At 38.3% G+C, this 15721-nt stretch overlaps 1 protein-coding gene across 2 annotated transcripts in view; it reads left to right on the forward strand.

Annotated features, from left to right (window-relative positions):
* The window catches only part of LOC126203349 (peregrin), a 266717-nt gene extending 255260 nt beyond the window's left edge, over window positions 1–11457 (forward strand). For both annotated transcript variants that reach the window (XM_049937638.1, XM_049937639.1), the window contains exon 21: window positions 8575–11457. In XM_049937638.1, the coding sequence (XP_049793595.1) occupies window positions 8575–8770 (196 nt within the window). In that variant the 3' untranslated portion in view covers window positions 8771–11457. The remainder of the gene's footprint in view (window positions 1–8574) is intronic.
* Window positions 11458–15721: the final 4264 nt, after the last annotated feature.

Below are 15721 nucleotides of genomic sequence, written 5' to 3' on the forward strand. Positions count from 1 at the left end.
GACTGTATTATATCTCCAGAATGAGATTTTCACTCTGCAGCGGAGTGTGCACTGATATGAAACTTCCTGGCAGATTAAAACTGTGTGCCCGACTGAGACTCGAACTCGGGACCTTTGCCTTTCGCGGGCAAGTGCTCTACCATCTGAGCTACCGAAGCATGACTCACACCCGGTACTCACAGCTTTACTTCTGCCAGTATTATATCTCTTTTACTCCTACAGTATGCTTTAAAAACTTTAAATTCTTCTCTACCAAAATGAAATTTACTTAATGTTATCGTTATGCTGCTGTCCTGTAATCTGTTTAACGTTTTAATAAGCAGCAGGGGGCAATGTTCTTTCCAGGTTTTAGAAACCAATTGTCCTCCTACGTTACTAGTTCCTGTAATACTGTAATAAGTTGTTACCCAAAGCTTTATCTTGGCCCTTATGAAAACAGCTACAGACATATTTAAACCAAAGGGAGATACCTTAAACTAGTCAGACTTCCCCTCAAACAAGAAAGCCGTCCAGGGTCTAGAGTCCTTGAGCAGGGGAACCTGCTAGTACCTGGCTACCAAGTCCATCAAACTATAAAACTTCGCTTTTTCTAATTTATGTAGTGATTCTTCCATACTAACATATCTATTGTTCTCTGTTTCAATATGTGTATTCAAAGCCCAAGCATCTGGTACCAATCATAACACCGCCATTCAGTTTACTTGCTAACAATAACAAATTATTATATCCACTGACACTACATTCTATAGCACCATTGTAAATCATCTTCTGTATATCTTTTTGTACTGCCATGTGAAGACTCATAGGAATAGCATTCAGTTTGCAAAACAAAGAAAGGCCCATCATCTTTCGTCTTAAACATACTTGTACAAGTATAATCACTAACTGCTCCAGGTTTATCAGAAATTACTCCTTAGCACTTTGGTAATATTTTATGTAGTTCTTCTATCTGTTCCGGTATTAATATGCAACATTCCTGTGACATGGGCTCATCGCTCGTGCATGATCGTGCCCTTCAAAAATTCTATGGTAGTTGACTTATCTTTTTATTATGCATTTCAAAGCATTTTCTGAAACAAAATAACAAGGAAATGATCCAATCTGACATTTCAAAACCGACCATGAAATCTTTTATACAGGAAGAGTAGAATGAAAGAAAGTTTAGCTGCTAATATGCATTGTAAGTATTTTTTAAAAATTGTTAATTTACTCGTTTTTGTTGCATGAAGAACCACTTATGACAGCAGTTTTTACAGTCCCTCCTCCTAGCGTGCCATGGGCCATCACGAGAGGGTACACATTTGCATACTGCAAATATCCAGAGTGACGAGCAAATCTGAAGCAGCTAAACCATACAAAAAATGTCACATATCATAAATTTTTTAAAAAGACGCAGTTTTTTATTGACAGCTTAACTGTTGCAGATGTAATTATTGCAAAGGTAACTAGCAGAGTAAAATACATCAAGAAAGTGTTTGATGTTACATTGCAGATGACTTCCATCAATTTGACATCTTTTTATAACAATGCCTGTAGCACAGTTGTTATAATGATTTTTGAATAGTATGTATTTTACTAACAATCAAACAGTTGCTCGTTTATACCCTAGAGTTGACACAATAAAGCAAAGTGTGATTTGAATGACAAAAACAAAAATTTTCAACAATGTAGGAAAAGATAGATTGATATTTAGCATAATGAAGACACATTTAGTTGCAGACAGACACAAATAAAAGGCACTCACAAAGCTTTTTACCATGGCCTTCATCAGCAAAAGAGACACAGAGAAACACACACCGTTCATACACAGAAGCAAGAACACCTCATGCACACATGACCACCAATTCCGGCAGATCAGGCCAGAATTCAGCTATCACGAGATGGCAACCACAGTCTGAAGGAGCAGGACAGAAGGAGCAGAAGGGATAGTAATATATGAGGGGACAGAGGAATGCTGTCTAGCAGAGTGTGCAGGATCTAGAATGCCAACAGGCATGACATTGGTAGGTTGTGGGGCAGGGAGATACGGAAAAAAGGAGCGAATGTGAGAGGAGTGTGTAAAGATGCTGGGTGCGTTGGCAGCTGGTGGCTTATAAAGAGGCTGGGAGACGAGAATGGGGAGAAAATGACAGGACAGAGGTGGTGGAAACTGTTCCGTGGAGAGTGTAGGGGCAGTATGTTACCATAAATTGGGCTGGGATAACTGCAGGACCGAAGAATATGTTGTAAGGATAACTCCCATCTTCGCAGTTCAGAAAAGCTGGTGGTGAAGGGGAATATCCAGATTGCTCGGAGAGTGAAGCAGCCATTGAAATTAAGCATGTTGTGCTGACCTGCACATTGTGCCACAGGTTGGTCTACTTTGCTCGTGACCACAATTTAGTGGTAGCCATTCATTGTGGTGGGCAGCTAGCTGGTAGTCATGCCAGTTTAAAAAGCTGTGCACTGCTTGGAGCAGAGCTGGTAAATGACATGGCTGCTTTCACAGGTAGCTGGGTCCGTAATGGGGTAGGATAAACCTGTGAAGCGACTGGAATAGGAAGTGCTGGGTGGATGGATTGGGCAACTCTTGCACCCTGCTCTTCCACAGGGATACAATACTTGTGGCAACAGGTGGGATTGGGTGTGGCATAGAGATGGAATAGGATGTTGTGGAGGTTACGTGTCGTCTTAACAGTAAGTAGCAATCTTATCTTTTTCTAAGTTGTTGATATTTCTACTTGAAGTTTCCATTGTCTGAAAAACAAATAGTTTCCTTACACCAGGCACAGTTGATGAAAGAAAAATTCGTACTTTTAGACACTTCACAGTAATTACTAGTTTTATTTAGACAAAATTGTTGTGCAGTAGAAAATGGTTCTGGCTGTTGCTCTGCTATTTGTTCTGCACACCATGCATACTTGAAGCAATTCAGAAAACATACTGATGAAAACTGATAATGCACAAAATGGCTGAAATTTAAGAATAGTTCTCCTAATAAACCTCAAATGAAGTAGAGCTATCAGAAAATATGCTGCATGACAGTTTCTTTCAAAATAATTTCTCCAGTAAAAAAAATTCTTAATCAAGAGTCACATTGGTTGTTCTGGGTGGAATCTGAATTAAATATCAACAGTCTTTTCATTCTCCTCCTCGAAGACAGTGGTGGTGTTATGTCGAGGCCAAGAGCTCAACAAAAGCAATGAATTAATTTCTGCAACTGGTAAAAAACTGTTTTAAATGAATTTTTAAAAATTACTGTTTCCTGTTTTTACAGATTTTGATAGGTTGATTATAAGATTTTTTGCAGTAAACTTTTTTTTAGTCGTAACATAGTAATTCGGAGTGCCCAGTCTAATAGATCTTTATCAATACAACAATAACAGCGCATTGCCTCTCATGAGCAGCCATACATTGTTCATATCATAAGAAAATTTCTCTAAAGAACTGTTCTTTATATTATTTATTTAAGTTTAGGGATTTATGGTGGTTATCATAGGGGGTAATGGGACTTTATGGCTGCCCTGCATAGTAAGTTTTACGGATAGTTTTTCTATCACACTTTTGCAACTTTTGTTCTAGTGCAATTTGTTACTTCGTGAAAGTCTTTCCTCCAGTTCATGGACTAATTTTACAATGCAAAACTGGATTTACATTGCTTAACATCAAGTGTTACACACAGTGGATATTAATACAGTTTTATCTCCATTGGTAACACTTATGCTACCACAAAAACAACTGGGAATTATGGTCGATATTAAATAACTTGCATATGTGAGTGAACATTAACTGTGGACAGTTGTTTCAAAGAAACTGTCAACGGAAACTCAAATTCACTTTGCCAGTCACAATCATGCTGAGTCGTGTTATCTGTTTATCAATGTGCCATCAACCAAGGATACATGCAGTCCGCTGCAGCTCCTGTAGGGGTGTGCATGTCTCCCCCCTCTTGGCGAGCTACAAATTCAGCAATTTTCAACTTTTTTTTTTAAATACTTGCAGTGCATCATAGCAGATAAAATGTTGACAGTGTCTTTATTTTAATGTATTCTTTCTGTATAAAAAATTTCAGGGCATGTTTGCTGTTATGCATCATCTGTTGTGAGAAGTTTATCCATTGCTACTGTATTGGCTGTAGCTAGCAAATTAACAGACTTTATTCTTCCAATTCTTGCTTAAAATCTACAGCCTTACATTTAAGATACTCGATAGTACACTTGTCTTTTGCCATAGTATTTTGTTCACACTTAAATAGGTGAGGCTTTTTCTCAGTAGCCAATTAAAACCAAACAGTATCTCTAAATTAAAATTTGGTTCACTTAAAAACTCTGTTCAAATGAAAAATTGTTAATGGCAACCTGATTCCTTCTTTAATAACCTTTCCTCTGCTCACGATTATTCCTCATGATTATTCCAACCACATAAACTCCGGTTACAGGTAGTGTTGGGTAGCTATATGTGTGATGTGTATTCACTCTTGTGATATCAAAGAGACCTCACTCCTAGAGTCTCAATGAATATCCACCTCCCTATCAAAAATTTTTCCCAGTATAGCAGATTTCATCTGCTCCTCTTCCTCTTGATTTCCTTCCTCCAGCAACCTCTCACGCTTATGCCTATAGTTGGTTAAGGCCATTGTCACGTTCTGGACCTAGGCTCAGCTACAAAATGTTCGGGATTTACCTGCACCTGCTTCAGAGCTTCAATAGCTGGACAGTGCATAAGTACATACAGTGTTTATGTTATTTGTGGGAAACATCATTGAGGGGTTACTCACTGGATTGATTTGCCTATCATTAGTGTGCTTCCTTATTTTACATTATTTACTTTTGTTCTTTCATCGGAATCAGGGTGGATAAAGATTTCCTTCATTGTTATCTGCTTGAAACTCATAACGTTTATCCCCACTTTCGTTATTTAACATATCCAAACCATTGACAAACATTAAAAGCCATTAACCGTTGACCAACCCGCCCCTTACATGAAAACGTAATGTATGCATCAAAACTTTAACTTAATGACTCTTCTCTGTCATACCGTCTTAAATATTTAGACCTTATAAGGTGCCGCCCTGTATATTTATTACAAGTTTCCCCAAGTATTGTTATAATACCATGGATCAAGAAACTCAAATGTCAGTTGTTATGAATACAGGGAGACCAGTACTTCTGCCCAAAGTTTTCCTGGAAATAAATCCAAAATGTAAATTTTTCGGAGTGATCAGTTCTCCACTTAGCCGCATCGCCCTCTAAATAACTTAGTGCATAATCTAGCATCATCCCATCACTTTGGTAAAGATTTACTAAATACTTTTTATAAGTATGGGGGTTGGGGGTTGAACATCCCCATCTGACTTAAATTTAGGGAATTATTTGGATAGGCTAGTTCTATTTCCCATTTGCAACTCCTCTATGTACTCTGCTGACAGTCCACTATTTCCACTAAACTGTCTTTTATTTAAGATGTCTCTAGTCTTAATTAATTCATCCCATAACTTTCTACCACTGACTCTCCTTATTATCATTTTCTGGATTAGAGTGATTTGTATGTACTGATGATTCAGTCATTTCCCATTCTTCATGATCGACTAAATCTACCACACACTCATCCAAGCTAGCAAGTGTAGAGCCTGAATTAGCAGCTACATCTGAACCTTTGGTTTTATTCCAATATTCCTAATCTTACTTGTGTACTTTAGATTTGTTCTTGCACTGCATTGAACTTCTGCTCAGTTAATTCTTTTATTTTCCACATCTCTAAATTGCTCATTCACTTCATTATGAACTAAATTGCACTGTTAACTCCCCTGTTAAGTTGGAAAGTGTCATGTGCAATTCCAATAGTTTACTCTGAATTTCTCGTTTTTGCTTGAGTGATTCATTGTAGTGCTGTTCAAGTGTGATATTTGTTTGCTAAAATGTGGTGTTTGTTGCTTTTATTGCATTTTTTATTTGTGATTTTTTAATCTATGTACTAATAGTTAACTCTTCTATGCCAGTACTTAATTGTCAACTAAATGTCTTAAACTGTTGCTCCATGCTTCTTGTCATCTCAGGCGTACAATATCTACAATATTACGTGTTTAATTAAACCTAGTTTAATACTGTAATAACACCAACCATGATATTGCAGATCACCCGCAACTCTGCTTATAAAACCAGTTGCTATTTATTCCACAACACAAATACTATCCCCCAAAAATAAAAAATAAAAAACTACTCAACTCGTATATTATACAGCTCACTAGAATCTCACCACGACGTGATGCCAGCAGGAAATTGGATCAGTGCATTGGTCGGACTGCATCGCTGACATTGCTGTAGGTTGTCGAGTCACTGCTGAAATCCACAATGAATGCTGTAGAGTCATCACAGGATCAATAAAATTGAAGCCCATCATAGTCATAGTTGAAATTCTTCCCACTTGTGAACTAGTTAGTTTCTTCTCTGTTGTATTGGTAGTTGAAGAATTTAATAATTGTTAATTAACTACTCAAAACAGTGCTATCAATTGCTTCTGCACTGCAGTGTAATCGTGGCTGTTGACTCCATTGTTAAGGACAGCAGGTATCAACTCCAGCAAACCTGCATACAAAAGTTACTAGTCTTCTTCAGCAGTACAGATTTCTGGTTATTATCCTTATTCTTCATCAGTTTTATTTACTCTCCATGGTACTTGTTGTGGGTTATTGTCACTGGCCACCACATGAGATGTTCTGTTGCTTCTTTATCATGATATAGATGACTGGCAAGGTAAAGTCTGCTCAGTAGGTACAATTTCCGATAGGTACAATTTCCTGTTGTCCAATTTTGCTCACTTTGTTATTTCTTCACATTTGCCAATATGTCTCAGTCAAGCTTTGTTCCTTGAAGTGAAGTGCTGCAATTATTATTGGAAGCTAAGAGTACAACCCAACATCCAAAATCTCATAAACAACATGTAACATATTCTACTCTCAGTTACCGATACTATGCATAACTAGCTTGGCCCATTATTCAAAACATCAAAAATATGTCATTAAGAGCTAGACCAAAAGAGTCTCTCTTAGTTATTAGATACCAATTGAATATACAGATAGGAGTTTTCCTCGTGTACCATGATGTCATTGGGGTTGTCACAGCCATTCTTCTTCGAAGCCTCGCAACATATCTCGAGGACAAACTGAGGTAACAAGAAGAACAGGAAATGAAAAATTGTTGCAAGTATGAAGAACATGTTTGGAAAAGAAAAAATAAATATTGACTGTTGACAGATCATTGGATGATGAAAACAAATGTTGAAAAGAAGCAGTAAGTAATAGGAGAATTGATGTGCCTGAAGCAATGTTGAAGAGCTACAAAGATTGGGGAACAAGAATGAAGAAAATTAAAGATATAGAAAAGGTACAGAAACCAGTTGATAAGTGAAGAAGCATTGTTATAAAAATGCGTTTTTCAAAGAAGTAAATACTGTGCCCTAATTTTGTAAAGAAATCTAGGTGGCTTTTCCCATTACTTTTAAAAATCAAAAGTTGTAACTCTCTCTCTCTCTCTCTCTCTCTCTCTCTCTCTGCCTCCTCCCCCCCCCTGCCCCCCCCTCCCACCCGTCCCCCCCCCCTTTTTCCACTGAAAATGGGACTGCACAGCTGGCCTTCAAAGTTTTTTCTAGTTTTATATATACGTCTGTGCCGAATAGGAGCATGTTAGTATTATTATAATAAGGATTATAATAAGGCAATAAATGGGTGTGAGTTGGCTGGTTAAGTGGACAGTGGAAACCAGATTTTTTTTAAAAAAATGCTCCTGACCATTGTTTCCTAATGATCCAGTATTTAGTCGAAATTTTTTAAGTCCAAATTTTGCATCTTTGATTGGTCTTGTCTGTATTATGCCACCATCTGCCTGTATTTGTATGCTGGTTTCACTCTTTGCTCATACAGTGAATTATACTAAAGCTGCTTGTTCTTTTATGTTCCAAACTTGTAACAAACCATTGATGTTTGCACTGTCATGACTGACAACTACTAAGGGCAGAGCATTTCACTACCTGCTTTATAGGTCTCTAAATATCACAGCAACAACCTGGAAGAAAACAATTAAAATTGAGGAGTAGTAAATCTGAAATATTAACTCAGTCCTTAGCTTTGAGAATATTATGTGGAGACCTCATGACCAGTTCTCTTGGAATCCATGTTGGTTGTTGCATGGAAGTTCATTCATTACATATAAACACTGAATATGTTCTGAAAATCTGCTACATATATTAATTAGTGAACTAAATGGACAGTGACAGGTAAACTGTTCTTTTTAGAAATCATATATATGTTCATATTGGAATTGTCATTATAAGTGAAGTGAAAACTGTCTTTATAGACTCTGTTCTTCATAACACTTTTAGTAATGAAAGTTGCTTGCTACAATGTTCATTAACACCAAATAAAAGCAAAGAATTGTGTATGTTACAATTATCATTTATAATTACAGTTAGTCATATAGCAAGTCTCTCTCTGGCAGGTAGGTTTAAAAATAATTATTTGAGCTACAGTATTTATTGTAAACAATTTAAATCAGTGTTATAAATAATGTTTGAAAATATTGAAAAGGTTTCTTTTTGTAGGCAGTGGTTGCCTAGAAATAAACTGGAACCACTGGGTCTAACGCTTGAAATGGATCAAGCAAAATTAACAGAATCTCGCAAACCAGCCGACCGTAAAGCAGTACGTAAGGCTTATGATGATGCAACACTGCATCGTCGACAGGTAGCTTCTGGACTTGGACCTAATGAGGAGGGCGTCTTCATGCGAGAGAATTGACACATGCCACCAGCTGCTGGTTAGATCATTGGAGCCAGCACTAGTGACTTCAATGCTGTGTTGTGATGAACAGCAAAACTGCCAGTTGGCAGAGATCTTGTCTTCCTAAGTATGTTGATGGGCACACATACAATTCAAACTTAATAAGTGATAACTTTGTAGAAAAACGAATATGTGTCTCATTCATTTTTATGTGCTGCCACTGGACAGGCTGTATATGGCACAATGAATCAGGCACGTAGAGCTGCTCTTAAAGTACATATATCTGCATTCATTGTTCTCCGTATATTTGAGAACTGTAAAAGGGGGTATGTACATATTTTTCCTAGTTTTCTTTCCCCTTTCTGATGCATCATCAGGATTCTGTAAGTTTTACTGTTTCAGTGTCAGCTTTGTCCGTATTAGTTTAAGTCCTAAGAATAGTATATGTTGATCTTTTAATTTTTTCAGTAGTTTAACATGATGGACAAAATGAAGTTTAATTTTAGTAATGTCATGTCATGTAGTAACATGGCGCATCAAACAGGTTGTCCGTAAGCTGATAAGTTCAGACACTCTGTGACTTTTAAAACAAATATAATGGTTTAGTCATGTCAGCATATCTATCTTGAGGTGTGTTTTAACATTTACATTGTTCATTGACTGTATTCAAGACAAAACACTTCTATGCTTTCCTCCTGGTAAACCATTTAAGTTTTTCCACATGTGCTTCTCTCTCTGCCAGTTGTATTAATTTTCTTTACAGAACCAGTTGTTCAGAAATGAGCACGTCTAATGGCAATGTAGCTTTTGATTATGTTGCTATGTAGTGAAGTATTGTAGCTGTCACTGTCCATTTCATATTAATCTACCAATGAGGCTCAAGTACCTTAGGTTATTCTGAGCATGGACCATGCAACAAAATGCACAAACACCGATAGTCTAGTCGCTGTATATTTTTATTGTCGGAACCAAATGCTTTTAATAGAAATCTATCAGTTTGTGCTAGGTTGTACTGTTTGTATGGTAGAAGTATATACCCTCATTATGTATACATCACTGTGTTCAGCATTTGTATCTCAAAGAGAATACATGCTTAATGAAATAATATATGATAACTGCATTCCGTGGTTAAAGGACAACTACCCATATTATCAGTGCAGCCATTGGACTATTTTTACGAATAAAATTGTTTTAATGCAGAATGCACATTTCATTCTTTATTTCAATCTGTGCAAATGTTCTCAAGGAATGCAAAAGTAATATTTGTAACTGTACTATAATAAACTTTCATTGTATTTTAGTAACAAGTTTTCTGGTAAATTCTGTATTTCTTCAGTGTTTTGGTGAACTGTTTATTTCTTTCTTCAGAATTGGAGGTACTCTAGACAAGACATGCAGCATCGTGTGAAAAAGTGTAGTGGACCATAAATCTGTTGAGCCATATAAAGAGCTTAACTGAATGATCACCCCCCCCCCCCCCCCCACACACACACACACACAAGATGCCAATCATATTGCTATAATGTGCAGCTTTTGTAGGTTTTCTACAAATGTCTATGATGTCCAGATAAGGTTCTTTAAAATATTAGCATATTATATGGCATTTACTTGTTACTGTTTCTTCGAAGTTTTAGACTGTAACAGTAGTGAATATGTATTAACATATTCACAATAATGAATAAATCACATATTAAAATAGTCTGAGCAATAAATTATGCTGGAGGGCCACATGTATGATCTGGGGAATAGTTCATTTTGTACTGTTTGTCATTAAGATACTCAGCAAGTTGCAAACAAAAGGACCACTATGATGTGTAATAGTTTTATTAAATATGAGCACTGAGTGAATGTGTTTCTAATCAGCCAGAATGTAACAGTTTTATAGTCGAAGTGAATTTATCATTGCCTAGTTTACCAAAAGGATTACTTGAAGTGATATTATATTCTGTATGAGTATAGTAATGTTGTGCATGATAAGTGGCTGAGCTTTCAGAGATATATTTAAGATGTACTAGATATAACAATTTTGTAGAGTGTTTCTACCTGCAAACACCAAATGCTTACAATATGGAAATGAAACATTCTCACTTATCAGTGTATTATGTGACTACATCTGTGAATGAATTAGTTATAGTGAAAATGGCATAAGCGGCAATGTGTTATTTTGGTCACGTAATGCTTCCTTCTCTACAAGAATTTTAAAAAAAAGAAAAACAACCATTTCATCTTTGTTGTAACAGAGGAACAATATTTTTAAAGCATTTAGAGTAATAAAAATCTCTCTATTTCAAATTCTTAGTTCTAAAGAATAATGCTGTCCCTACCACAGTCTGCTGTTACTTCAATATGCTGAAAAATGTTATATTCAAATATTTGAAATTGTTGTGTGGGCTCTGATGAAGAACCCAAGTTCAGTTGTTGATCTGTGCGAATTGATGTGCAAAATACTTCCTCTGTAAGGTGAGTTGTTTTTTGCCTGTACCATTTTTTTATACTCAAGGCTTCTGTGCTTAAATTATTCATGATGATAAATTAATTTACAGAACATCTGGAGTCACATTCACCTATCATATTTGATTGCGGATGTTTAGTATTGTCAAATGCTTATTTTTGTTCTTTGATTGTTTTGGAGTAAAATTGAATTATGATATGATATTAAATGCCTGTGCTAGAAAAAATTTATTGATATTAACAACAGTTATATAATGTGTGAAATTTCAAATAATATAGTTATGTGGTTAAATGAACAAATAAATTTTAGTGAGAAGGTTAAATGCAAGCTTATTTGCAAGGAGCATGTCTCCTCTGCACTGAATGACAACATAGTTGCAACTTTATTGGCAAAGTAAAAGAGACTTCCCATGAATTTAAAGTGATGGTTGATATTCAGTTACTTCATCTGTAGTTTTGTACTTTTGACAGTCAGCAAAATAAGTGGGCACATCCGTTTCGTAAACAAAGGTGGTGCCTCCTCCTTAAAATCTCCATTATACTACTAAAGATTTGTTTTATATTCTTATAGAAGTTTATTTGGTGATGTAATCTTAATTCAGCTCTGTGATTAAACAAGATAGTCCATTGGTAAGGCACTGGATTCACGTTCACGAGGTTAATTATTCAAATACCCATCCTGCCATCTGTATTGGTATTTTCTGAGGTTCCCCTACATCGCTTAAGGTGGCCATTCCTACACTGTCCCATTGGGCACAGATGCACAGGAGTGCCCATCATCTCACATGTTGACATGCATAGTTTACCCGCCAGGTGGTGTTAGTACACATATTGTGCACATGTGTGAGTCACTTAACCATCCCTGCCCCATGGCCATGTGGTGCAGTACTAACACTTCCAGCCTAAAGAATTGTGTTGGCTGGTTGGCATTAAGTTAATCAGTTTAACTGTAGTTGGTTGTCATATAACTAGAGAATGGGCCATCTCGAAGTTTTGAAGTATCATACTGGAAGTTTTCTTTAATAAACTTGCCGAACTGTTGTATAAGAAAGAGACTTGGTTGAAGAAAAAAATTAATTCCCTTGCTCTCTTGAAAACAACACTGACCAGTCAAAGGTGTTGTATATTGGTGAAATAGGTACCAAAATTCAACTATCACAGACTGAGATCGCGATACTCATAACATAAACACTTATGTTAATTCAATAGTTATGAGAAGGAAAGTTGCTACTCACTATATAGTGGAGATGCTGAGTCGCAGATAGGCACAACAAAAGGATTTTCACACTTAAAGCTTTTGGCCAATGGCCTTTGTTAACAATACACACACACACACACACACAAACGCAACGCACACACACAACTGCAGTCTCAGGCAATTGAAACCACACTGCGAGCAGCAGCACCAGTGCATGATGGGAGTGGCAACTGGGTGGGGGGAAAGGAGGTGGCTGGGGCAGGGAGGGGGAGTGACAGTATGGTGAGTATGGCGGACAGTGAAGTGCTGCAGGTTGGGCAGCAGGCTGGGGAGAGGTGGGGCGGGGAGAGGGGGGGGGGAGTAGTGGAAAAGGAAAGAAATAGAGAGAAATAAATACGTAAAAAAATACTGGGTGTGGTGGTAGAATCACGGCTGTGTAGTGCTGGAATGGGGGCAGGGAAGGGGCTGGATGGGTGAGGACAGCGACTAATGAAGGTTGAGGCCAGGAGGGTTACAGGAACATAGGATGTAGTGCAGGGAAAGTTCCCACCTGTGTAATTCAGAAAAGCTGGTGTTGATGGGAAGAATCCATATGGTACAGGCTGTGAAGCAGTCATTGAAATGAAGGATATCATGTTTGACTGTGTGTTCAGCAACAGGGTGGTCCACTTCTTTCTTGGCCACTGTTTGTCAGGGGCCATTCATGCAGACAGACAGCTTGTTGGTTGTCATGCCTACATAGAATGCAGCTTAGCTTGTGGATCACGACTGGTTTCAGAGGTAGCCCTGCGTTTGATGGGATAGGTGACGCTAGTGACCGGACTGGAGTAGGTGGTGATGGTTCGAGGATGTATAGGACAGGTCTTACATCTAGGTCTATTACAGAGGTATGAGCCATGAGGTAAGGGATTGGAGCAGGGGTTGTGTAAGGATGGACATTTATATTGTGTAGGTTCAGTGGACGGCAGAATGCCACTGTGGGAGGGGTGGGAAGGATAGTAGGTAGGACATTTCTCATTTTAGGGCACGACGAGAGGTAATCAAAACCCTGGCAGGGAATGTAATTCAGTTGCTCCAGTCCTGGGTGGTACTGAGTTACGAGGGGAATGCTCCTCTGTGGCCGGACGGTTGTGCTTTGGGAGGTGGTGGGAGACTGGAAAAATAAGGCATGGAAGATTTGTTTTTGTACAAGCTTGGGAGGATAATTAGAGTCAGAGAAGGCTTGAGACCCTCGGTACATTTCGAGAGGGACTGCTCGTCACTGCAGATGTGACGACCACTGGTGGCTAGGCTGTATGGAAGGAACTTCTTATTATGGAATGGGTGGCAGCTGTCGAAGTGGAAGTATTGCTGGTGGTTGGTATGTTTGATATGGACAGAGATAATGATGTAGCTGTCTTTGAGATGGAGGTTAACATCTAGGAAGGTGGTTTGTTGGGTTGAGTAGGACCAGGTGAAGCAGATGGGGGAGAAGTTGTTGAGGTTCTGGTGGAATGTGGATAGGGTGTCCTCACCTTCGATCCATATAGCAAAGATATCATCAGTGAATCTGAGCTAGGTGAGGGGTTTAGGATTCTGGGTGTTTAGGAAGGATTCCTCTAGATGGTCCATGAATAGGTTGGCATAGGATGGTGCCATGTGGCTGCCCTTAGCTGTACCCCAGATTTATTTGTAGGTAATGCCTTCAAAGGGGACGTAATTGTGAGTGAGGATATAGTTGGTCATGGCAACAACTAGGAAGGAGGTTGTTGGTTTGGAATCTGTCAGGCATTGGGAAAGGTAGTGTTCAATAGCGGTAAGGCGACAGGCATGGAGCTTCCTGGGTTGTTAGGTTTACGGGCTTTAGGAAGCATGAAGAAGGTAGGAGTGCAGGGAGTGGTATGGGAGAGTAGAGAGATGGACTCCAGGGAGAGGTTCTGGGATGGGCCTAAGGATTTGAGCAGTGACTGGAGATCCTGCTGGATTACTGGAATGGGGTCACTGTGGCAAGATTTGTAGGTGGAAGTATCTGACAGCTGGCAGAGTCCTTCCACCAAGCACCCTTGCAGTTCAGAACAACAGTGGTGGAGCCTTTGTCTGCAGGTAGGATTACAATGTCGGGATCAGTTTTTAGATGGTGAACTGTGGTTCTTTCTGCGGATGTAAGGTTAAAGTGCGCGTCATATATCTTGGCGGCCGAGTTTAGGTTCGTTCTGCGCGTCTGACGTCAAAACATACAGTCAGCCAATGAACAGAGAACGACGTTGCCAGATCTCGACTGTAGTACAGAGCACGGACGAGTGTCTTCAGTTTTAGAAACGTTCAGTCATAAATAAAGTAATAGAACAAAAGCAATGTCTTGATAGCAGACTTTGTTTTTTGAAAGTTTGGAAAAACCATTCTTTATGCCAATTGCTTCATTTTCTATTAATTAATTAAACCAAACAAGCAATAAGACTCTTAATTCAGGCGATAGCAAGGAAAGGTGTTTGTATCAATTTCACGAACCGTTTTTTCGCAATAAAGAACAGCGGTAATTGTTTATTTCCTATTGTACTTCGACGAAGTGCGAGTAATTCATAGGCATACTAACAGTGTTTGTCAGAATTTTGCGTGACGTGTTATAGTCCTTATGGAGAGTGACTGCAGGACGAGCTGCGTTGGCGTAATGGTTAAGGCGTTGGATTAGAAGGCGATAGGTAATGAGTTCAAACCTTGTGCGATGCTAAATATTTTTTTTATTTTAAAACAACATCGAAGTGTCTTACTTCACTGTTTTATTCGTTTGGATGCAGTTTTTTGAAATTTCTAGTGCTTTGTCTCTTCATTAACCCTTTCGCTGCTGCAGTCACGTGCTCCCCGCATTCCGCGCTGTGCGCGATTTTGTCATCGCTGCACTGCTCGCCTGTGCAGACACATGGTGTTTCCACTGCTTTGACACACTTATCATTCGATTTCACAAAAACTATTTGGCCCAAAAATTAGATTTTTACACATCTTCTTGACTGATACCTTCCCCCCATAAATGACTTAATTTTGTTTCGATGTTCAACCCAGTTATTGTGCAGCATTAAATGTAGTAAACCATTGCACGAAATTTTGAAGAGTTTGCAGAGGTAAAAGTCCATAGCGTATACTTTCCGTATGGTCGATTTTAGTTGCCACAATGTTGAGAATGAAATGTGGACAAGGTACCTAAATTTCATATAAAATTTACTGTATAACAATATCTCTATTAATTTAAGTACCACATAGGTGTCGTATGTGATATTGAGAAATATTCCGTCTTTCGCGACTGTAATAAAAGTTTTATTTACACTGGGCGCGTTTGGCTTTATTTT

The sequence above is a fragment of the Schistocerca nitens genome, chromosome 9, assembly GCF_023898315.1.
Source record: "Schistocerca nitens isolate TAMUIC-IGC-003100 chromosome 9, iqSchNite1.1, whole genome shotgun sequence".
NCBI lineage: Eukaryota > Metazoa > Arthropoda > Insecta > Orthoptera > Acrididae > Schistocerca > Schistocerca nitens.